This window comes from Anopheles coustani, chromosome 2 (assembly GCF_943734705.1).
Source record: "Anopheles coustani chromosome 2, idAnoCousDA_361_x.2, whole genome shotgun sequence".
NCBI classification, from domain to species: domain Eukaryota; kingdom Metazoa; phylum Arthropoda; class Insecta; order Diptera; family Culicidae; genus Anopheles; species Anopheles coustani.
The window spans coordinates 10,653,632-10,678,861 of NC_071289.1; the positions used below are offsets into that span (position 1 = coordinate 10,653,632).

At 43.7% G+C, this 25,230-nt stretch overlaps 2 protein-coding genes across 4 annotated transcripts in view; one reads left to right on the top strand and one right to left on the bottom strand.

The window, feature by feature from the left end:
• Positions 1–3,153, bottom strand: part of LOC131262494 (protein NDRG3) — a 38,113-nt gene extending 34,960 nt beyond the window's left edge. The window contains exon 1 of one of the 3 annotated variants that reach the window (XM_058264510.1): positions 3,096–3,153. The gene's annotated coding sequence lies outside the window, so the exon portion shown is untranslated. Of the gene's footprint in view, positions 1–2,988 lie in introns of all 3 variants that reach the window. The other 2 variants (XM_058264511.1, XM_058264508.1) reach the window with 2 other exon arrangements.
• A 2,103-nt stretch (positions 3,154–5,256) lies between these two features.
• On the top strand, positions 5,257–24,905 carry LOC131262043 (FK506-binding protein 2). The gene is made up of 4 exons (XM_058263953.1): positions 5,257–5,421; positions 8,088–8,263; positions 23,595–23,683; positions 23,759–24,905. Exons 2-4 carry the CDS (start codon positions 8,088–8,090, stop codon positions 24,127–24,129), a joined length of 636 nt encoding a protein of 211 aa, XP_058119936.1. The 5' UTR covers positions 5,257–5,421; the 3' UTR covers positions 24,130–24,905.
• Positions 24,906–25,230: the final 325 nt, after the last annotated feature.

The following is a 25,230-nucleotide window of genomic DNA, read 5'->3' on the forward strand; positions in this document are numbered from 1 at the left end:
AGCGGTAAATGTGGAGAGTTTATGTATCACATGGCCTAAGCTGGGTATTTGGCACACTCATAAACAAAAAAAGATAATGGTCACCAGAAGTATCTAGATTAAACCAGCTCAACTAGTACCACTAATCCGCTTAATTATCAAAGCATTTTCTTCAAAATAGATTTAGAAAGAATTCAAAACCCTGATACGTTAATAGTTGAGATTGTCGGAAACACTGTTGCACCTCTTCTCGATTGTTTTCATGACGAACGTGATACAGTCGGTGCATTTGGGAATCCCTTCGACTCACAGCTTAACCGGTTCTCAAGGTACGATCCATAAAGACAAAAAGTGCCCGTGCATTTACACACCTGACAGTACGTTAATATAACCGGCGTATCTCGTTGTTTTGCTATTTTCTTGCCCGTCTCCTCCAACCGCCAACGAAAGATGTGATGATCGCCTCCACCAACCGTCACTAGACACGTTCGATACGTATTGCCACCACTAAAGCTAAACCTCTCTCCTCCCGATTTCAAACGAACTCCACTCGAACTCGCGATGTGTGTTTCGCGTTTTATCGCACTTGAAATTCAAACAGGAACTTTCCACTTCGCACAAGTTTGTCTCACAGGCTCGGTTGGATCGATTCCTCCGATGCGGGTGAGTGGTGGATCAAAAGAAAGGTTTTTGATTGTCCTCTTATAAAAGTGCACCAGACGGAAGCAGAGAGAAAGAAGGTGACGGGAAGACCGGTGAGTGGGTTGCATTAGAGGACATCTTTGTTGTCGACCAAAACAGCATTCAACAAGTCGCGTTCGCGGGGCAATTAGAATCGTGTTGAAGTCGATTGTTGAAGTGGATCAAACATCTGGAACACAGTGGTTTTCATGTAAAAATGAAGCGTAAACAATCTGGATTCAATTAAATTTATTTTTTAAGGCAATAATTAAAATTCCATTTTTTTTTTTTCATTTAACAACATTTTGTTGGAGTTTAACAAAACGAGTTTTTATCCAAGGCCGAATGTTTTGAAAACAATTTTGTTCGAACATTGAAATGGTAGAAGAAAAGCGTCAAAGTAACCAAAACCCTTCAAGGCAATATTTGTTAGCGTCAATTAACAAAAGCATGGACCTTTAATATCATTCGTTAATTCAAATTATTTAGCCAAATAAAAAATTAAATATAATATTTATAGTAATTTTCTAAGCTCTAAAGATGCATGAAAAATTCTGTTATTTTATTTTATTTTTTTACGACGGCCAAACGAACTTGTTCGAAGTTCGAGCAAACGAACAAACGAAGATGTTCTCTTTAACAGTGTTCTGCTTGGCATCAGAAATCACTTCAAGGCATTGTACATTTGCTGTGTAATGAGCTCGCATGAGCCGCACGCTTAAACGCGTATATTTTGAATATCTACATCAAAATGTTAACCCTCTAGCGTATCTAAAGTGGAAATCTATTCCCTACACAATTGCGTATGAAAATTATACGCTTTGACCACTCTTGGTCCCTCGTCGGACTGGCAAATCGGACATACAAAAATTCAATTATTCATCAGCTCGAACGGATGAAAAAAGCCATGTACTTCACCGAGACTTCGATGAAGAGCACTCATCGCGGATTGTGATTGAGATGACTTCGCGACTGTTTGTCGAATGCAATCGATGGTAGGGCAAACGGAGAGGGTGAAAACGAAAAAAAAGTAGTTGAGCTGAGCTATTTGGATGGCAAAATAAAACTCCATTGCTGATGATGTGTGTCTGTGTGTCGAGGTATCTTTTTGTATTATTTCCCAATCGTATTTTATTGTAGAGGACGTGTCTGTATCGCGTTGAATCGTGACTAGATGAGCTACGACGAGGTCATTGTACACTGCATCATAAAAGATCACATAGTAAACATCTTCCATGTTAATTAGGAATAACCCTGGGGGTTTTCGCCAGTTGGTTCCATCGTTTCAAGCGAACGATCATCGTTATGCAGCATCCTGAAAGATTCACTAGAATCGCGGTGTACGAGATAAGATGGCCAACGCACACTGATGCACTCGCTAAAGAAAGATGCACCGCTTTTGCCCGATTCGATGAACGTGCCGACTCATTTAACTTCGCGATTTGTGCATTTTATTATTTTTCCCCCCGTGGGTCGCCTCGTCAACGTAGTAAACACACCGTTCTGCGCACTAACAGTTTGCTCCCTCGACGATGGACATAATCTGATCGCACCCAGTCGTTCCATCAACTGATCCGATCTGCCGGTATGCGTAACCATCGAACGATCGCAGAGGGATCATGCATCGCAATTGGCCATATCCGCTCGGAGGCGATGCCTAATACAGCTGGGCGGAATTCGACGAGAGTAGTGACCCAGCCTCGTTTATCGGCGTTGGATGGATTGACAATGTTTTGGGCGTATTTAGTTGTGTTGTCCGATCGCAGCATCCGAAGGCAACGTCACACACGAGTGGGTATCAAATGTGTGGCCCTCAAACAATTGACTTTTGTGACGACTCTGCTTTGCCCGGCGTTCCTCTTTTACAAGTTCAACTACAATGACAAGGTTTTTTTTAAATCGTCGATCGACGAAAATTGCCGTTTCGAGTATTTTTTCACGAAAATTAAATCCACCTCCACTTCATGTACCATTGGCGTTGTCACACGCTACGCAGATATACCCAACTTCCAAATGATCACGTTGGTTTCGACTAACAACTCCGTTCGAAAGAAAAAAAAAACAGTAAAAAACACCAGGTTTTGAACCAACAAAAAAACATGGCACACACGTTACAAATTTCGAGCGTTCGAGGGGAGTTTGCGTTCACTATCCGCGTCAGAGGACTCAGGACACGCGATCACCCACCCCACACGCCTCCTCCTCTCCACCCACAGTGATAGAAATCGCAGGCACCCCGTCGGGTGGAGCTGGTGGTCGGGCCTTTGGAATGTCATAAATCGGTGATGAGCAAAGAAAATACCCGAAAAAGAAAACACGAATTTATACCAGACGCGGGAAGCTTTCCGATAGACAGCCACGCGCGATTGGCGCTGGTTGGAAAGAAAACAACGAAACGCGCACTAAAACCGGTGAAACTCCTCGCGGATTGTTACCAGCGGACAACGGGGGGGGTTTACGATCTCGGATCGCAGACAGACCACTCAGACAACATCACTCGGCAAACGATTGACGAGAACTGAGCGCAAAACAAAAAGCTATCGACGACGGACGGGCCTCGCGGGTCTCCATTCGGTCGGCCCTAGGAATGGCTGAATTCGACACGGAGGTAAAATATCACCACATTTGAAGTGGATTTTAACAGCATTTTTAAATGACCCTGTGGTAGAGTATGAACGAAAAACATTTAAATTTCAAGTGAATTCAATTTCGTTACATTCGTTCTTAAATTTAATGTAATTACCATCTTAAGTACTCAAACAACTAATTCAACGGTTAAAATGTATTGGTGGTAGTATGTCATGGAATTGTAATAATTTGAGGTGTTGTTATTAACCGATTAACTTGTTAATGGCTCAACACATATTTGTAAATTAGAATATTCAAAAACACAATAAAATAAAATCAAATATTTGTAAACGTGGATTCTCCCCTGTCCTATTGATATTGTTGCAAAGATTTCATTAATGCTGCCTTCATGGTCAAAGGTAATTAACATCAATTAATGCAATTATCAATTTTCTAGTCGATGTCTTAAGATCGAGCGGAGTGTCTTATGTATAAGCGGTGAAACGTCACGCATGCGGGATGGAATTATTATTTCGACAAATATTTGACCAATAGTGATAATTGCACGAGAAACTACTGAAATAAGATAAAACAGAGTTTTTATTCGATTATGAATGATAAATGAAACGGTTTTTAGAATTTTATTATCAAAAGAACACTTGATTTTGGATCAAGAAAGGGACATACGAATCTATTTTGCAATAAAATAACGTGGAAAAGGAATGTGCGAGTAGATATGATTGAAATTTTACGAATAAAATCTAGTCTTAAGCAACAGGCATCTTGTATTACTAATTATGGTCTTTGAATCAGATTTCGGGTGTATTATTCATTTGAATATAAAAGTCTGTATATTGTATAGTATATATACTTTTAACTGAGACTTTGTTTCAGTTGGGTTTCGACACATAAAATTAAATTTTTACTGAAGAAGAAACAAACATTGGTTAAATAGAAATAATCTTCAAAGCAATTTTCTGTAACGCTATAGTGTCTGTAACTAACTAGTTACAAAATATTCAAATAAAACGATCTCCCGAGAAAAAAGCTCTGATGTAATTCTGGTTACATACATTTCAGGTGAAAAGATCAACGTTTCGCATCTTCGTTCGTCGAAATCGCTGATGTAGCACCTGTTGCATACAGGGGCGGAGCTAAATTGCGTGTTTGCGAATGAACACGGGTACGCTCGCGTTAGTGATGGGTATTACATGAATTCACCAAATTGGAACGTGCATTTTAAAATAATAATATTGGTTAAAATAATTAAAAATTCGATTGTATTACAATGCAAACTATGTTATGTAAATGAAAAAATGTTCGTTCAATTTATAACCATTTTAAATATAAAAACCATTTTCGGTTACCTGCGACCCACTTTTTCAATCTTTTCAAAAAAAAACGTTTTAAACGATTAACAAATATTTATTATTCTTAACACATTCTATGAGCTACAAGTACAAAACAAAATCTTCACCATCTTTTATGTTGTAAGGAACTGGAACTTGTTCACTGAAATAAACCTGTTGCATGGAGCGGTTCATCCCTTCCAGCATGGCCTCGGTTAAGGGTGGCTTCTACTTTAGCATTTGGAATGCACTTTTGTCAAAACAAATACGATTTATTCACAGCAATCTATGATCCATTGAACTGCATTTTGAAAGCAAGTATCGCATCGTGTTGTAAGTTATAAATTATTTAAAAAATAGGAAAATTATTTCACTGACCAAAGATACATCTTTCCATCACTTATTCTATTCGTGTACCACGGTACATGCATTCCGTTTCGCGTGATGAGAGTTTACTTGTCCATAGCCACTTCCACCATCGCTAACGGAAGCGCGCGTGGTTGTAACAACCCGGGAGTGTCTGCTTAGTATTCGTGGAACCGCGGCCATTTCCCCCTCCTGCCACACCAAACGCCGCGATCCGCACAAAAGGGCTGTAAACGACTTTGTTGATTAGCGCCAGACGTCGGCGCGGCCCCATCTGTCCGGTTCGGTTCGTTGTTCAGTCTGTGTGGAGCATCGCGTTTAGTCGGACGTTGACGTAGTTGCCAGCCATAAGCAGAAACCCGCGAGCAGTGATTGTGCGTGCGTACTTCTCGCTCGTGTGTCGATCCTCAACCAGCAAGCAGGCGAAGAAGAAGAAGTACCCCTAGCTCCGGTAGAACTACACTATCAGCACGGAAAGGTGAGAAGCGATCAGTGGTTTTAGCGAGTTTCTTGGACTGGCCCGCACAGGTATTTGTGAAGCGCACGACTTGGAAGTACACGTCACGAACCGCGATTGGATGTGGTTTTTTTTTCCGCTCGTAATGCTGTTCGCCTACCGATCGATTACCGCTGAGGTTGTGATGCTGAACAAATATCGCGCTTATCGGAGATATCGGCGTTGGTCTCTTTCGACCGGCTTTTTTAAATTCCTCCAGACCTCGTGGGTAGACGAGGCACGGGGCTCAAAGGCGGGGATGGATTCATTTGAAGATTGTGGGGGGCTTTAACGTTCTTACGGGACACAACGTGGCACTTTGCCGTGGTGGGATTCATCGTGGCAGACCGAGAACCGAGATAGTGAACCGCGTACTTTGTGGGGGTACAGTAAACGTCACCGTCGTCATTTCCCGCTATCGCGGGGAGGCGAGGCGTTTTTTTTCGTCTCGGGACGATTCGAACGAGATGGAGCATGAGGGGGGAATCGTTTTCTTTTACCAAAACCCCCAAACGAGATAGCACACCGACAACCTCCGGGAGTGCCAGCAAGCGAGCGACAGGGAGAGACAGTCAGAACCGCGCGCGCGTGCAGCATTACGGTATGGAGCATGAACATGAGCCCCACGGCGGGCCAAGATGTGGCGGACCTTTCCCCACCGAACCAGGGGGACGACGACTGGGAGGGTTGATTCCTTCATCCCTTTCCGTTCACTCGCGTGCCCTCCCTTTCTTTTGCGTGGCCAAAACAAGCGTCGCGCTGGTTCCGTTAGGTCGCCGAAGAAAGTTTGCTGGCCGGGAGCGATCCGGATACGGCAATCGTTCAGTCTGCATCGTTGTCTCGTCGGTGACGGCGGTGGTTCTTTTTCTGCAGCATTCAGCCCGCGTTTCCGTTGGAGGTGCTTTTTTCCTCAAACCGACAACCGTTGGGGAGGTTTTTTATTTAGAGTTTCATTGCTTTCGACGAAGGAGCACCGTAGTGAACCTGCTCGATCATTTGATCTGCAAACGTTTTATAAAAGGTTAGTATAGTTTGTGTGTGGTGAACCGGCTGGTGAACTCGAGAAGAAAGAAACCTCCCAAAGCACCCTCAGCACGGACCGGGGAAAAATTCCGGTTTTGGGAAAGAAAGAAAACCGGATCAATCGCCACTATCGTCGCCGCAGTGGAATGTTCAGTACAAGTGACCACAATTCCACCACCCGGCCCGGGGACGGAAGAAAAGTGAACGTTTCGAGACCGGCGATCGCGCGATCGAGGAAGAAAGATGCCAAAAAGGTCCGCGAGGTTCCGTTTCAGATGGTGGTGGTGGTGGTGGTGGTGTTTGTATTGCCGGACCGGCTAAAGTGACTTTCAAATGCCGTTATGCGCCAGCCCAGTCCAACGTGAACGGTTTTGAGCGATCTTCCACCGATCCGCCAAGGAAAGAAGGGAACGCCAGTGGCCACCGGCTGGAGGGAAATAAGTAAACTTTCTTCGGGCAAAACATGTTTCCACATGTCAAAGATACAAATGGTCATTCAAGTCAACCGACGACCACGGTTTGCCGTGGGAAATGACGTGTCGTGGGAAAAAAAAACAGCCTAGTAACGAACGAATTGATCATCAGCGAACTGCAAGTGCAAGGTTAAGCGCGATTGCATTTCATCGCGAGCTGCAGTGGCCATAAATGTTGACCAACCGTTACGCAAACTCTTATCGTTCGATTGTGTCTACGCGTGCAAATACGAAGCAAAGAAGAAAGGTCGAGTAGGTTAACGTAATAGCGATTAGAAGCTTTTGGCATGCAGCTGCACCAACCACCACGAATCGATCGAAACGTTCACCGTGTTTGATCAACAAAAAAGAAAACCGCTGACTTGCCTATTTACATCATAAAAATCCATCCTAGGACGGTTTAGAAACGTCTAAAAAGCCATTTAATTTAGTTCATATGATTAACATGAATTGAAAAAGGATTTTACCAAAATCGACTAAAGACTACTAAAAACTGCCTTGTAAAACTACCAGATTGGTATATTTAATATGGATATATATTTGGCATAACTTTTCTTGTTTGCTGATAGGAAAATGATGTTTGATCTCGTTTTGCTATGTAAAATTAAGTCGTCGATTTAACAATTCAGAGACATTGTGCAAGGACCTTTTTGAATGACGAAGATTTTAAAACTCTCAAGTGCGAACGATTTCATTCGCTAATTTTGCTTTAATTAACATATAACAACAACATGTTGATGGAAAACCAGTAGAAGGATGGTAAATTTCCGTAATTTCAAATGAAAGAATGAACAAAGTCATATGAATTCATAAGAAGTATCGTAAAGTGTAAATTAAACCTCAACGGTACTCGCGACATACTTCAATTTTATGAAAAAAGTTAGGGTGGTTGTTTTTCGCATATGTTATTCATAACTTATTAAAAACGTATGATACTTGATACTTGTATTGTACTGAATTCGTTTGGGTAATTTTCTGGCATTTATTTTCTTTTTTTTATTTTTGGTCATTATTTCAAACCATCCTTTAAGCATCCTAGTTACTCTCACTTTGGTTAATAAATGAAAGTACTCAAAACTAAAATATTATTTAGGTACATTGATTTGCTCCATGCTAACCTCTTTCTACATTATTTTCCCCGTCGTTTTACAGATGCTCTCGAAACTTATCATCCTGTCGTGCCTGGTGGCGGTGGCCATCTGCGAGTCCAAGCTGAAGGTGGAAGTCGTGAGCGTGCCGGAGGGCTGCACCACCAAGTCAAAGAATGGTGACATGCTAACGATGCACTACACCGGCAAGCTGACCGATGGCACCAAGTTCGACTCGAGGTGAGTTTAGAAATTTCCCTGCCGGGGGTTGTGCTATCGGTCTAATTATGTCAAAACCAAACCCCCCCACGTGCGTTTGTGAGAATGCTGTTGGCGTAAGTGTATGTTTGACGCGCTCGGGGTGTCGTGCGGACTCGCGCGAAAGTGCCTAGAAAGCCGGCGTTTTCGGACGGAGTGTCAATGAAATGGTACCGTTCATCGTGCCTTATCGCGCCCGCAACGATGTTTTACACATTGACACTTGCCTTACGCTCCTGCAGTGGCCGATGCTGGTTCGATGGGGATGGGCACAAACAAACGGTTGGTGGGCACGCGCTCGAACCCGGACACCGGTACCATTCAACCCGATAATCCGCCGGCCCGTTTTCCGTCACGTGTTGGTTCGTACTCGGAGCACTTTTATTTCCCACGTCGTCCCCGGCTTTTACGGGACAAAGCGTCAAAGCTGGGGGCACGTGGTGGGCAATATATTTTACATTTTGTCATAAATTACAACCTCTCAATAAAGCTTTACGCAGACGCTTCACGTGTGCTGGTGAATGGAAACCCGCAATGCGTAGCGCGCCAAAAGTGCCACAAGGAGGATGATGGCAAGGGTGCCCCAATTGGTTGTGCCAGGGATGTCGGAATTGCGCCCCGGACAATGAGGGTCGCTACCATGGACCATCCTATTGTGAAGCAGTGTCAAACAGTTTGCACTATGGAAGTGTAGAGATTGTTATCTATAACAATTTGATTAATTGATTTTTCAGTACAATGCTGTAAGGCTGTCGCAAATTTTGAGTAGATAAGGCTCCTCCTTATGTCAAAACAATGTGCGATAGTCACATTACAGGAGATAATTGGGATCATGTTACCAACGGATGGATGATTTGGCTTAAAAATTATCTTCTGTTATTGTCTCTGTTCTACGAAATCTGTTGAATAAGGGGGAGATATTTATGCTACACCGATACTAGTTTCTTAAAACAAATAATGCATGATAATGCATGTTTTACCAAATATGTTGTGAAATTAAAACAGATTATTTTTAAAATCACATTGCAATCTGTTCTTCATGTCAAAGAATCATCAAATTTCCTCGGCATTTGTCAGCGATTGATGCTGGAGTCCTCTAAACCTTTCCATGAAGTATGGAGCGTTCCTGCCATTAAACGATTTCTTTTTGCTGAGACATTCCAACATTCCCTGCCTTCAATAAACAACGGAAGATTTGAGCTCATCGTTTATGAATGAGCAAGCAGCCTCATTGCTCACGCGAGGCCTTTTTCCTTCGAATTGTTCGAGTGTTTTTCCGGCCAGTAAAACGATTTACGACGAGTTCGGTTGAGCCACGAGAGATTTGCAATGGTGTCGACCTTCCTTCCTACCAGCCGTAAGGGAAAAGGGGGAAGAACATCTGGTTGGTTTTTGCCTCAAATCGGCGTGGGCGATTTATGTGTGAACAAATTTTCTTGATTGACTGATACTTCCCCTCCCGGTACGTTGAGGAGGGGCAAACGGAAAAGCGCTTCCGGTTTTACCTGTGGTGGTTCCGGTTCGGTTTGAAACGCTGAATGGAGAGTGAACGTTGTCCAGTGTCGGTGATTGGCATTGTCTCGGAAAATATGTTCTCGATTGGGGTTACGTTGGGGGAAATGAGTTCGATACGAATAATGCTTTGGGTCGCCTGTAGCTTCGTCTGACACTGACAGCCATTTCACGGTTCGTTGGCAAATCTGTATGTTATGTTTAAATTCTCATTAATTTCGCTCTTGTTTCTTTATAACATGGAGGGAATGTTATGTGCAGTGGAGCTAAAAGGTAGCTGATTAACTCATTTGATGGCGCATAATACGTCTGAAACCGTTCCTTTCCTTTCAATATCAGAAGAAGCCCATTTCTCTATTTAGATAAATTGGAAAGAAAGTTGAGGATTAATGAGCAATAGGATTATTTAAAGGAATTGCTAATTTCTCCACCAATATATGCCATGTGCATCGTCGCCTACCGTAACTCTTCTTTAAACACAAACCCCCCGTTGGAACCTAATTCCTTAACGATGCAAAACACATTAACTTTCCCATCCATTAAATGCGAGCTGCTCGCTGATTCTTAGTGAGCTAAAAGTTGACTGCATTGTGGTGATGAATACCAAAACAGGTGAATGAAGCCGTTTAGTTTGCGATCCTCCAACGGTGCGAAACACTAATAGGCCCCAAAATTGAGGCCACCGTTCGGCAGTTACTTTCATCCTCTCCGATTACCCGCGATTAGATAGTTGACAACATTTTAAACTGCACTTCGTGAGAGTTGAAAATTTTGTCTTTCATTGGCCTTCCCTTTTTTTTTTGCTTATCCAAAAGTAATCTTCCCCTCTTTGGCAGCTCGTGCGTAGCGATCGCTACGCTTTTCCGGTATGGAGGTTTTTCCCGGCTATGTTTTGCATGCCTGCATGCATAATGTGCCTTCCGCCGAATGCATAACGACGTTTGAAATGGTTAGATACGGCATCCTAAAACTCAAACGGGCGAAACACCGCCGTTCGTCGACTTCCAATCTCCGTGACATCGTTGCTTTCCACTAACCCCGAAACCCGCAAGTGGTGGTGCATCGTGCTGTGGCCACGTTTCAATTATTCAAACTAACCGACGGATAATTGAAGAGTCTCGACGCATCTAAACAACTCATCGCGCACGACGGTGAAGGTGATTTTTCGATTGAGTGCTTGGTGTTTTCGCTTCATCATCGGTATTACGTAAACCGGCGTTTACGCGTATGACTACGGCTAAAACACCCGACCGTTGGTTGCTATCGGGCAGCGCGATGGTGGCCAACCTTCGACCATCTGTTTTGCGATTACATTCAAACGCCCGATTCCCGCGCGATCATCGGCGTAAAGTGCGCAAGCCGCCGAAGAGTTCAGCGTTGGGAAAGGTGATTTTTCCCTCTTTTTTCGGCTTCGCTCGGGAATTCATTTGCCAGGGGAGCGATCACTTGAAATGCACACCGCACGGTCGGGGGTTTACGGTTTGGGGCTACACTTTCACTTCTCCCCGGCCGAAGCCGGACTTTGCGACGGTGCTGGCGGTCAACCGGAGCTGGAAGGGTTCCAAACGGGCCACAAACGTGTGGGGGAAAATAAAATGCTGAAGCGATAAGTACCGCCAGACGGAAAAACTGTCACCACCGCGGGTTGTGGTCGCGATCGTGAGCTTTGTTTTTCCTTTGAGATTGTTTTTTCGTACCGCACGCCGTGTTGGAGTTGGGCGAGGAAAAGAAAGAAGTAAAACACGCGGCCAGTTTAAACTAGCACCGCAAGGATGCCACTAGGCAAACACGCCAACCGACATTCCTTTGCTCAAAAAAAAACGTGGAAAGAAAGTTTCCCTCAGCCATCCCTCCGTGAAGGCTGGTGGAATTTTGCACACATTTTGTACATTGTGCCAGTGTGGTTCGCGGGGCAATGAAATAGAAAGGCCTTCCGCCAAGAAACAAAAAGGAAGAAGCATCGCGGGAAACAGTGGATGCACTTCGGAAAATGCATGTTCTCTTTTATTTCCCGCCCGCGGCACGTGGGAATTGTCCAAATGTCTTACAATGCGGAGTGCGGGCGTACGATCCCACATACTCCATTGGCCACCGTCTGCTTTCGGTAAGCCATAATCGGGAAGTGTTGGAGGATTCAGAGAGAGGCAGAGGCAAAAAACAAACAAACCTAAACATATTATTTCCACCAGTGGGTGGTTTTATGTTGCGATCATAAAGAGCGAACAGTTTGATTCGTGAGTTGTTAAGCGGGTGTTACACCTTTACGGAAACAAAGCCATTGAGCATATTGGCGCTTGTATGTGAACGCTTTGGATTGGAAAATATTTGTTTAATTGCATTTTTCTTTATCGTCGCTTGTCTTTGCATAAGCATAACAAAGAAAGTGAAGAAGTGCATTGCCTTGCGCAGGACATGCATGGCTGGATTGATCAGTTGAATGATTTTGATCACAATCAACGCTTTATGATGTGTATTAAATGCCAGAGAGTTTATTGGTTTTTCCCTGAGGCTTAATTAAGATGTCTCTGTTATGTTTCAAAAATAGAAACTGGGCTTTGCTTTTGATGAACCAGGGCCTAAATATTTAACAAAACTTACATATCAGATTTTAGCTGTAGCTAGTTTAAATATTTTCATTTTTTAATTTATTTTTTAAAAGTTATCTGAAGGATTTCGGAACGAAATATGAGACTTTTAGAACAAGCATCAATTTAAAACTTTTGATAGGTAACAGTTGATTAGCTTGAGAAAAGAAACTCTTTTTTACAAATATTCTCCTGCAATTTACAAATAAAATAGATCCAACCTCCAACAGAGAAAACAAACAAAAACGAAAGATTGTACCGTAAAAGTATCATTACTAGTACTTTGCCCATTGGTGTTGTTTTACATCTGTGTCCTAAGTGCACTCCTTGCAATTAAGCTACTTTTGGTTACTATTCTATTACTTTATGTCCACCTTAAGCTTAATGCACTCTCCCAAGGAGAGGACACTGGTGAAAACAAAAGATTTCAACACCCACCGGAAACAGAAGCACCTGATGAGATTTATTATTCAACCTGAAACCATCCGCGACTATCGCGTGGTGTTCAAACGACAAACAAAAAAAAAACGCAAAACACACAAGCCTGCACACTCGTCAACGGTCAATTTGAAAATTAATCCGACTTATTCGCACCCGGCACGGAAAAATGTCGTTCCGCCGACGACGATCGGCAACCGGAAGAAGGTTGTGGCGAAATAAAAACAAGCCGGAACCCGGCCCACACAAACAAGGAGTAACACGAAAAAAGTATACACCGTATCCTGTGGCCTTCTCGGGAGCGAAGGCAAAGTACCAAACGGTATTTTACTGGCACTTTAATGTCGTCCGCTGTAACATGTTTATTATTCATGCCGGCTGGCGGATGGTTCCGCCGGGTTTGCCCCGATGGGGCCAACCGTAGTGTCGGGCAGATGATGATGGTTTGGGAAAGAGGACTTAGAGAATTGGAGCTTTCGAGTGGAAAAGCAGGAGAAGGAGTGAAAAAATATATATCTCTTCTCCCCAGCCCCGGTGGGTGGAAACTAAAAGAGGAAATGTTCTGCAGGGGGAAAAAAAGAGTAGACCGCGACACTGGAGGACACGCTGCGGCACGAAAACTTGAAGATCTTCCCAACCTTCCCCCGGTTAAAGCCGACTAACGCAGTGGAAGGAAGAGTATTGCTAAAGAGTCCGGAAAATGGGACATAATGTGTCGCGGTCGGTGCTGGAGCTGGAGGCTCGTTTCCACGTTGGCCACACGCTGGCGGGTAGTCCCGGCACCTCTCGAGCTTCTCCTTCTCCCGAGCCCCATCAGATTTCGTTGGGGGATATGTTACCGTTGCGCCTTTTATATCGTCCTCGGGGACGAATGGTCTCGCATCAGGATATCAAGTTTTGTCATATCGCAAACCACTCTCTTCCAGCGGTGCGTACGGTGCGATGTTTTCTTGGGATGAGTTAGATACGGAGTGAACCTTCCGGAAAGGGGGCGAAAGATGAACTTCAATCTCATCAATTATGGAGCAGATCGGCCGTGTACAGATTCAGTTGTTCCCGGAGGCTACCAATGCTATGTTTTTTTCTCCCCCGTTCAGCGATCGTCCTTTTCTGAGACGTTTTTCACAAACTTCTGAGGGTGAAGTATGTACCAAACAGTTTGATTTCTTCTCTGCGGTATCCAAAAGAACCAAATTAAGGAGCCCCATGGTTCGACGGGGAAGGCCTTTCTGACGAACGTCTCCATCCCAAGGTCCCACCGGTGGGAATGGTTTTGATTGTCGGGGAAAACATGAGTGATTGCTGATGTAATGCCGGAAAATCACGGGCCCCTCCATTGATGTATGCATAACAATCGGGGCAAACGTCTTCTACGTCCCGGTGCGCAGCAGGAAGTATGGAAAGCAGCGCTGGGAATTTCGGAAGTGTATTCAATCAATCAAAGGTATAGACGTACGTAAATGCAATTTAACCTGTTTATGCACAATACATTCTCTTCAGAGCGTGTTATCAGAAAATTGTGATTTCACATGCACCAAGCTGTGGCGTTGCAAAATGTTAAAATTAATACTTTAAAGGACATCAAATTGTAAGCGATATAATTAAACGCTCTTAAAGATAATCCACTTCTTCTCGTTAGCGTCATGTTTTATGTCCGTAATCGTATGCTCACTTCCTACCACCACTGCTTACCAAGGCAAGTAGCGACAAATTGAAACATAATCGGGTCATTCTGGTCGAGTAAGACGCCGACTCCAGCCTCCTTCCATGACGACTTGTGAAACTTGTTAATAAATTTCGAAAAAGAAAAAAGCGCTCCCTCCGAGACTTAGAGGAAAGTATTGGCATGGGGGTGAGGGAATGAGGAACCATGCAGGTCCACCCTCTGTCGCGTGTCGTGCGAAGAACACATTCTTTCCCAGCCGAGTACGAGACGCTTTGCCAGGCAGGCAAGATAATGACATTCTATGGAGCTAATTTCCGGAAATATTGCACTGCCCTCTGGCATGTTCTCTGATGTTGCTGACTTGTTGTCCCCTTATCTCATCTTAAGGGGACGTGCAAGGGACGAAACCACCCCGCCAAATGCAGAAAGTTTCCATTTTTATGTGAAGATATCTTATGCACCTGCAAGCAAGAAGGTGGGATGATATGAAAGGAAAAAGTCTAGTCCAGGGGTTTCCGATCGTTGACTGATTTTTATTTTGAACTATAGGTACATGTTTCTCTTGTAACTTTGTTTTGGGGTAATCGAAGCAATTTTAGCTTATCACCTTTTCGGAGAACCATTTGGACGAATCTTTACCGCATCGAAATACTTTTCCATTATCAGATTGACCTTTATTCAACATTAAACCACTGGACAAGGCCTTGGACAACAAACAACTCCAGGAATTGTGTTTGGTATCGGTTGATTATTTTGTGACAATCAAAAATAACTCCATTTCTCAGCCGAACTTGCCGACCACTGACTTCAGTAATCTCGTGGTCAGCCCAACGTTTTCCAAGGAACGGCGCAGAAATGTGTCAAACGCGCTTGACGAAGATGATGAAGGGTTTATGATTTTGCCGCTCAGGATTTTCCTTCTGCTTGGTTTCTTTTTTCCTCCCCACGGTTTTGTCGTTTGGTGTCGGTCGGCGGAGAAAAGTGATAAATTAAGCGTTCTTATGGCCGTTTCACCCCTCCCCTCCCTTCTTTTGGATGGCTCCCGGATGTCGACATAACATCATTATAAAATTTTCAACAGCAAGCCAGCCAACGTCGACGAGCAACATCCTACAAGCTAACCGAGCGTTATGTGTGTGTGGTTACACTCCACTTCAAGGATCCCGTGACGATGGTATGGGAGAGACGAAACGAGATTCATGCTTGGTGGAAAATGTTTTATGAGTGGGAAATTTGTTTCCCATTTGATCTCTTCCCTCCGCATCCTCAAAACGAGTGTGTAGGTGAAGGTGATGCTCACCTGGCCGCTTCCTGCAGTTGGTGGAAATCCCTTTAATCGACCACTCAAGGATGTTCGTACTCGGTTGTAAGGCCTCTCGAAACAGAAGCCTCTCCGTTTGAACCGCACCCGAGAGGAACTCGAAAGGGGGAAAGTTCAGTAGCATTCGTTGCCGAAATGACGCTGCTTTTGGCGTTGTTTTAAACTGTTCCGTGCGCGGCATAAGCATACACATTTTGCCCAGGCTAAAGAGACGTGCCCTACTGCTGCTTTCAAATTGCAAAACAATGTTGCAACATTGAAGTTGCAAGAAGCAACGGGGGAGGAAGAAAATAACAATTGGATAAATCAGATATTCATGCAAAAAATCTAATATGTATGATACTACACTTGCCTCATTTTCATAAGAGTACACTACACACTCGGGCCGGGAAATCCTAGCGCATCCGTAGCGTATGTGTTCCGTCGGTCAAAGGATTACGGTACGTTTTTGGTTGTGCCGATAGAATTGCGCCCCGAACGCGAATAAATGTTGGAGTTCCGCGGACGACAACGAGGTCCATGAAAAGGGGGACGGAAGGTGACGGTGATCCCGTTGGGGTGCAAGGGACGTCAGTGTGGGTTTTGGTTGCCATCAACAAATGCAGGCGTGTGAAGTTTGGCCGAGTGCGAAATGTTTTAACCTGGCCTAAACCGTGAAGCTTTCCCTCGGCATTCGGTGGTAATGTAATTTTGAATTTAGATGTGCATATAGCCATTTCCATGGGTGGCGTTTTTAAGCAGAAGAAGTCACTACCTTAAAGACCTATTCAACAATTTTTTTTGCTGGAAACAGTTTTAACAGCCTTTAAAAGAGTTCTCCTTTTCCACGCCTACTAACGTTATGCTACTTTTTAATCAATCTAGATACCTTTCCGTGATCGATGATTTGGTCAGTGATAAAATTCCTGACATGTAGCCAAGATAAATCTAAACGATTTTGATGAAGTATTCGGCCCCGGACGAGGAACCCATGTGCTGTACTTTTCCTATACGATGAATAATTTATCAACATGCAGACCAGGGAGGATGATATTTTGCCGACTCAAACTAAGAAAGTCCGAATGTGGGCAGAGAATTAGGGCACGGCAGTGACGGAATCGTTGTGGAAAAAATAAATTTGGATGCCGTTCTGCTTCTTGGCATGGACTTGATGTAGCCTTGAATCGTAAAAAAGTAAGTAAGCTCTACCAGCAGCATCGAGGCTAAACTGTAGGGAAATTCTAGGAGTAACACATGCGCCTCGAGTTGAGTCAGTCAATCCTTGCCACAGATGGAACCGTTGCAAGGCGAAAAGCAAAAAGGGGGTGAACAAAACTTTTCTGCCAAATAAAACATTAATTTTTAAAAAGGTCATGTTTCTCATCGCCCGCCACTGTCTTAGCATATCGGGCGTGTTGGCGAAAGGAAAGGCCCAGAAATGGCGCATGGCGGTCTGGTGGCCATGGGTCGCGTGCTATGGTATCGTTCTCTAAGATACGCCAAAAGAATGCGCAACATACTTCACCCTTCTCCGACGACGAGACAGTGAAAACTAACCGAGCGCCGATTACCAGCGATCCCATGTGGGGCGTGGAATTTGCTCGGAACCAGAAATAACCTTCCGTCCTCCTGTCAACAATACCGAAGTTTAGCGACACTTTCCCTTCGGCGTCCGGATGCGTCTTGCTTTGGTGTCTTTCGGGGGTGGTAAAAGTTTTAGCGATTCACAACGATTTGATCGATCGAACAGACGACGGATGGTTGCGAGGTTTGGGTTTTAACAGACTTTGTTTCGCATGTTTTGTACTTCATATAAAAAAATGCAACAGAAACCAATGATTTTGCTCTTAAAACAAGTGAATCTTTTCTTAAAGCAGTTCCTGAACTGAAGCTTCTAACACTAGAGCAACCAGCAATCCCTTAAAAATATACAGCTCGGATCATAAACGTAAATAATACAACCTTCGGGACGTCGGATCGTCTGGACGGAAAATCTTCCTTCCGACCACGCACGGAAATCCTATAACCACGGAACTTCCGAGGAGGTTAACTACTAGCGCGAACCGTCCCACATTTTTATGTCGTACAACCTTGGAAAAACCCGTTGGAATCGAGCGGCGGCGAGGACGATTGTGTGTCGATTGCATCGTAAAATAAAGCCCGTATAGTTAAGCGCAAGGGAGGAAAGAGTTTTCCACGCTTAAGCTTCCCAACGACACCGATACCGAGTGCAGAAATCTTTAAGGACAAATTTGCAACATCCGGTACATTGTGTTTTTACTAAACTCTGTGTTGCTCTTCCCTTATTCAAGAGCAAGACTTCATAAATTCGGCTCGGCTGGATTTTCCGTGTGCGCGATTTGGCGTTCTTTATTGTTATGGTTATTGATATATTTATGGGCCACTTCCGTAGGCCTGCATGTGTGTAATACACACTTGCGGAAGCTTCCGGAAAACACATCATCCGGTGTCTAGGGAGATGATAATTTTGCAATAAGCATCAACGCCATTGATTTCCGCGTGGAAATTGGGTGGAAATTCTGTCGCAAGTTATTGTCAAACAATTGATGCTGGTAATGGCTGGGAATAAAAGTAAATTCTACAAGTTAAAGTACCTTTATTTTATGTTTGAAATGATTTTGGACAAAAGGGTTGTGTTTAACGAAAAACGAGCAAGAGAATACAATTTATCTGTACGAGAAAATAATATTAATCGTTCATTTCAAAAAACATATCTGAACCAGAATACGACTCTCAAACAACAAACAAAAGTCTTGCAGAATGCTTGTATCTAAATAGAAAATCTTGTTTCTTTAATCTGAATAATACATAATTTCAAAGTAACAATTTAATCTTGTTGTACTAGTTTTGTGAACGGTTTCTACTACTTTGTTTCAACAAACTAATTCGCCCTATAATTCATTTATTTTTATTTTATCCATACTCTTTATTGCCGTGGGAGTTCATGTCGTTTCCGTAGGATGATTTCTTTCTCTCGATGATCGTCATCAAACCTTTTGTTGCTACAAAACTATGAATCAGCTCTGTCAAGTTGATGGCCTTTGGTGTATGAACCCAACAAAACAGATGACAAGGCAACAAGCAGTTTGTCGAAACGAAACTTTCTCTTGCACAATAATTTTTGCACATCTTACAGAGAAGACAAACAATCTTTGCAATCCCCCATTTAAGATCATCCCGGACATGAGGCTCGCGGCCCACTCACTTTTATTTTACCCAGCTTTTATTTCTCGACGCGACGGTTGCTCTTCAGCTCGCTTTCAAAATCCTTGTAGATCGACGCGCGAAACGGTGACGTGCCGCGAAATTTCTCACCCCAAAATCGCCCCAAAGTCGGCTGGACGATTTGTCTTGCTTCCGGCGCCAACCGAGAAACCCTCCGGGAACTTTATTTATAACCGCAGCGCCACGGAGCAACGATGAGACGCGAGGCCCAATTTGGTGGATGGATTTTAATTGCCCCAATCAGCGTGACGGACGCGGACGAAGATGAACCTTCCACTTGTGTTGGCAGTGAGCGTGTACCGTATAGGGTTCGGGTATAGGGGGATTACTATGTACCGAGGATGAAAAATCTCTCACCCAGCCGTCGGTTTCCCCGAAAGACATTTCACCAACCTCCCTTGAGGTATTGAGCCAAGACAAATAAATCCTGTTGCTTGTTTTCCCACCCCGTAACGCATAGGGAGAAGAAAAGAAGAGTGTTTGAGTACAGTTCACTCGTGACAACCAACAACAAGAACCGCTGGTGTCCCCCGAATGTTGTCGTAAGGATTTGACGAAAAATGATCCTCCTAATTCCGAGCCCAGTTTGGGTGAATGCTGGCACGTTACCACCGATCCTGTTGTCCCAACTCTGGTTGTGGTTGGTTGTGGTTTGGTTTGTTGAGCCCGTCTGGCTGACGATATCCCATCCGAGAGGTGTTCTCCACTTCGGAATCATCTCGAGCCGGAAAACATTGTCGCCTATTTCGCCCGTCGAGGCCGTGTGACACATTTTCTGAGATCAAAATGCAAAAGATGCTCGTCGTGGACGGTTGCTCCTCCGGGACCCGTTGGGGCATTTGTTCATGAACGTCATTTTTCATGTTTTTCCAAGCGCAAACAATGTTTCGTGTGCGAGGGGATTTTCCACGCTTGGAATGAGGGAGGGAGTTTTTGAGACAATTTACCTTATTTCTTGCCTGATTGTTCGTAACCACTTCATATATTATGTTCTCCATAGCAGTTGCTTTGGTTTCTATTCTAAATTTGAAGCTGATGGTAAATAATTCAAATACAAGTGTACCTGGCACAAGTTGTTCTTTTATCAATAAAAGACTAATAATGATTTTAAGAAACACATGAACAAATAGATATGCTGTGCTCAAATCAGAAAACTTATAGAAAACTAAAGACGGTAGTCATTACATTTGAAGATAAAAAATAAAACAGAACTTTCTATCCCCTTTTCTTACAAAAAATAGTTTAAAAAAATGCTTTGCAAATTGTGCAACACGCATTCAAATGTAGGTTAACGTTCGTTTCAACTTGACTCAATGGCGTCCAAAGTGCAATAACCAGCACTCGCGGGTGATCGTATCGTTTACAAAAATAGTTTCCAGTCCGACTTTTGCGAAACGATGCAATCGAAACAAACGGCCCGAAGTGGCCAGTTGAAGTATTCGCGAGGATTCCACCCGAACCCGGCAGCAGAAATAACCGGTTCCAAAGATGGTTTTGACCGGACGGTGATTGCGTAACCGGCTGGTGCTACCTACTGTCACGTAGCTGACCGTGTCCACGACCACAGCCGCGATGTGCCGAATGATTCGCAATCCGCAATTCTTCGTGTTGTACGTGGTTGACGAAGACGCCAGGCTTTCTTTCGTATAACGGGTCAACGATCTTCTTGTTCAACCGAAGTGCTTTCCGGCGGCCATCACGAAACGAAAAAGCCAAGAAACATTTCACGGCAGAAGAGCTTTGCTTCTCGTTCACCCGTTGACGATCGTTCTTAAAATGTCTCCACCTGCTCTATTCCGAAGAGAATGTGGAGCAATGGCTAAGGCTTAGCCCATGGAGCCTTACATTTCTTTTCCGATTAGCATTGGCAGCGCGCAAAACCTGCAAAACGACACTCTGTCACATTCGCGCCCCAGTTCTCCTCCGAAATGCCGTTAGATTTCTCTTTTGGAACCCTTCGAAAGCATGCTGCTTACATGCAGGTTCGTCACAGAAAGTAAAGACACACATATGAAGCTCATCGTCACATTTTTGCTTGTGTTCGGTTCACCACGCGTGCCATGCTTGTCGCTCATAAATCATGCTAAACACTCATTTCCCCCCGGCAGAAAAGGGCTCGTCGGGCAGGCATTTAGGGCATTTAGCAACGAATGCAACGCACTCGAACACACGATGTGTTCTGATAAGGGAGAGAAAACAAACAGATATAGATCAAAACCGTGACCAGTTAATTGACGGTGTCGACGCCACTGACTCATAGAAAGTTGCACCCGCTTCCGCCAACAGAAGACTAACGTTGGGGTGTTGGAGCAGTCGTCTTCGAGGTTAGGATGTGTAGACATGGTGCGATGATGTCACAACTCCATTTTTAAATCGAGTGAAAGTTTGATTGTATTTTTACATCTTCGATCGACACAAACGAATCTTCTGGAAGGTCAGAAACAAAGAAAACAAAGAAATATTGTTTATTTTTATATCCAAACCTGGGCATAATTTGAATCAGTGTTTGTTCCTTCTTCCTTGAGGAAATAAACCAACTACTACTTCAATATTAATGTTTTAAGTTCATGTTAAATGAAACCATGGGGTATTTTTTAGCAATCTTTTGAATTGTTTCGAGATTTTAAAGTTCTTTTTTTAAATTTTAATCCACACTTTGTACTCTGAAGTGTCAGATACAAACATCCTCCCCAGGTCAGCTGATCCCGGAACCGAAGTACACGTGCGTTCCCAACCCTTTCCAGTTGTGCCCTTCTTCCGCTAGTAGACTCATGATTATTTGATTTTATTACCCAACATTTTGGTGAATAATTCCACGTTTCCAACTCCGCATCAGCTGCTGCTAGTGTGTAGGGTGGAAGTAAGATGCTGTTTCATCCGTGCCCGACTGAGTGTAGAGTTTTTCTTTGGCGCAAATTTAAAAAATTAAGACATTTTGACTGCGCGAACTTCGAGGCAATCCGCATCGATTTCTGCACTGTTGCTTTGCCGAACATCGGAGATAACGGTCGTAAGGGGAACAACAGCGTTTGCTACAAAATATTTCTTTCACCAAGAATAACGATAAGGCGTTAATCCACAAACCAGTTCTTTTTATTCGTCAATGCGGGGTTATTTACTCCGGCTACGTGGACTTCGGATGATGATGTTCTGCAACCCTTTCCCAGTTTCGTTAACGATTCACCCTGCTTTCACTAAGTGGCGTATCTTTCTTCTTCGATCCCGCGAAAGCAAAAAGAGTAAAAACCCGACTCACTGAGCACCTCGCAAGTGATTTGATGGCACTGCAGTTTCCTTCCAGTCGCTTTGCCGTGGGATGCTGGGGTTGAAACACGAGGGAAATAAATCGAGGGGAATTTCCTCACCCATAATATTCGAGTGCTTCCCGAATCGTGTCGACTTCACAACTCTTCCCGGTTGTAAGTCGACGTTGTGCGAAAAGGGGGTTGTAAAACTTCTCCCCCTACCCTGTGAGAACGATGTACGGATGTGTGGTGGAACGAGATAACCTCACGATATTATCGCCCCGGTGCCAGGAGCGTTTTCGTCCGAAGCCCGAAAACTAAAACCCAATCGAACCACTGCTCAATTATTAATGCTAACAGTTTGCCTTTCCCTTGCCGGCAATCGGTTTTTCTCGGTTCCCGAGACGCGGCTGACCATTTCGCCCAGTTTCGCACACCAGGGCCCATCAATTCGTGTAAAATGTGAATACAGTTTTATTTGCAAACGCTCCCCTCTCGGCGGGAATTGGATTGAAGGTGTTTTGGGGGATGCGAGAGAAAAAACCCTTCTTCACTCGGATGTTTATTTCAATTTCTTCACGTTAGTTCGCTGCAGGAACGATCCGTTTTCACAACACACACACACACAAAAGGACGAGCTAAAGTTCCTTAAACATTGCTGAAAAACAAGGCTTCCGTATCGATTACCGGGAACGGGCACTTCCAGAAGGGAGCACCGTTGAAGGTGTTGAAAATTCCATGTGTTAATATTTGCTTTTAATTACAAAAATAACATTACACCCACCGACAGCTTCCCGGGTGTACGTAAAAGGAGCCAGATTGTGTTTGATTATTCATTATCCTTTCACCCATTGTTTGAATTATTTTTAGAGAGCGAAGAAAAGGTCTGTTTCTTGTTGATTGTGGGAAAAAATCTTTCGTTTCTATCCTTCGAATGCTTGGATTTGCTTGCTTTTCATAGATGGGAGCTTTTGAAAATTTATTCGCGTTTAATTTCGACAATCTGTTTGCAAACGAATTATTTCCTTGCAGTAGGCGTGGTGTTGGTTTCAAGATGGAAATGTATCTCTTATGAAAGAAGCGTGAGATGATATAAAATATGGTTTAAAAAATACTTTAATGTATTTTAAAATGTGACGAGGAAATAATGACCAGATTTTGTGTAACTTCGTATCAAAACAGTAAGATGCTTGAAGAATCATTCGGGAAATGTTTGCAGTGGACTTCAACATAATTTAATTGCGTCACACAATTTATCCAGCAGATTGTAAGGAAATGAGAAAACTAATCCACATTTTCCCTGTGTTATTTTTTATTGCAGCTTCGACCGTGACCAGCCTTTCACCTTCCAGCTTGGAGCCGGACAAGTCATCAAGGGTTGGGACCAGGGATTGACAGACATGTGCGTCGGTAAGTGAACATCTCGAAGAAAAACCCCTTTTGGAAGCGCAAATGATACAAATGTATTTTCAATGTGTGTTTTAGGTGAGAAACGCAAGCTAACCATCCCGCCAGAGCTCGGTTATGGAGATCGGGGAGCCGGAAATGTCATTCCCGGCGGTGCCACGCTGGTGTTCGACGTCGAGCTGATCAACATCGGTGATTCGCCCCCGACGACCAACGTGTTCAAGGAGATCGACGAGAACAAGGACATGCAGCTGAGCCGCGAGGAGGTCAGCGAGTACCTGAAGAAGCAGATGGTGGCCGCCGACGGTGGTCAGGAGTCGGAGGACATCAAGAATATGATCGCCGAGCACGACAAGCTGGTGGAGGAGATCTTCCAGCACGAGGACAAGGACAAGAACGGCTACATCTCGCACGACGAGTTCTCCGGCCCGAAGCATGACGAGCTGTAGAAGGACGCGACGGGGTGGAAAACCGCGGCACTTCGGTGCTTGTTAATGTTTTGTCCTTTTTAAGTAATTTTATTATTTTCCTTTTTTTTCCTTTTTACGTTGACGAACATTGTCCAACTCTATTTAACGTACGTTAGTTGGTACGGGGGATGAACAAAAGAAAGGTGGACTTCGCACGTACGTTGCGAACGATTTTCCGCGGCCAATATTTGTCGGCTGGTGGTTGATTTGTTGAATTGATCGGTGGATAGTTGGTATTTTTCCGTTGCTTGACTGATTCCTCATGAGATTCCATTCCATAGGCTCGATTAGAGGAGGAGGGAAAAGGATTTATTTATGATACACAAATCCGTTTCGTTCCCTTGTTTTGCCACCTTAACCCAAGAGGGGGGGCATTTCAAGGGAAGGGAAACAATTTGTTTTGCTAGCTTATCATAGAACGACGCACATCATCATCGTTGCACCTTCATCGTCGACCATCGCTGCCCAGCGATGGGTATGTTTTTGTTCTAAGCTTTTTATCTCGCACAAAGTAGGAGAGAGAGAAACAACATGCAAGGAACCCTTATTTCCCATCCTTTGGTCGTGTAAATACATTCACATCACGCGAGCGGTGCGGGACGGCAGGCGAGATCGTGTTTCAGTTTTAGAGGAATATGATTAGCGAAAGCGTTCGTAGCGTAAAGCCATGTGCACGTCACCACTTAACGACAGCGGTCACATGTACTACACGAAATACATATCACAACAACGGAAAATACACTGTTTGTACTAAAAAACGAATCGAAAACTGTGTAGTTTGCTTCGGAATGTCTTCATTTGGAAAGAAAATGCACTTCGGCGCGGGTACCATAAGGCATTTGGTTTTTATGAGATGGTTCAATTAAAATCGATGTCCAACGTGCGTTTAATTTCGGAAGCAAATCCATTTTGCCTATTTTTAAAATACTTCGTTTACAATAACTTTTTATTTATTCAAATAAATGGGTAACAAACTGTATGTTTTTGATTAATAATTTTCATTTTCAACAGAATTCAAATGAACGCATTTCCAACTCTTTCCTCTTTTCTTTCTTACATCAGAATCCTAAACAAATGATC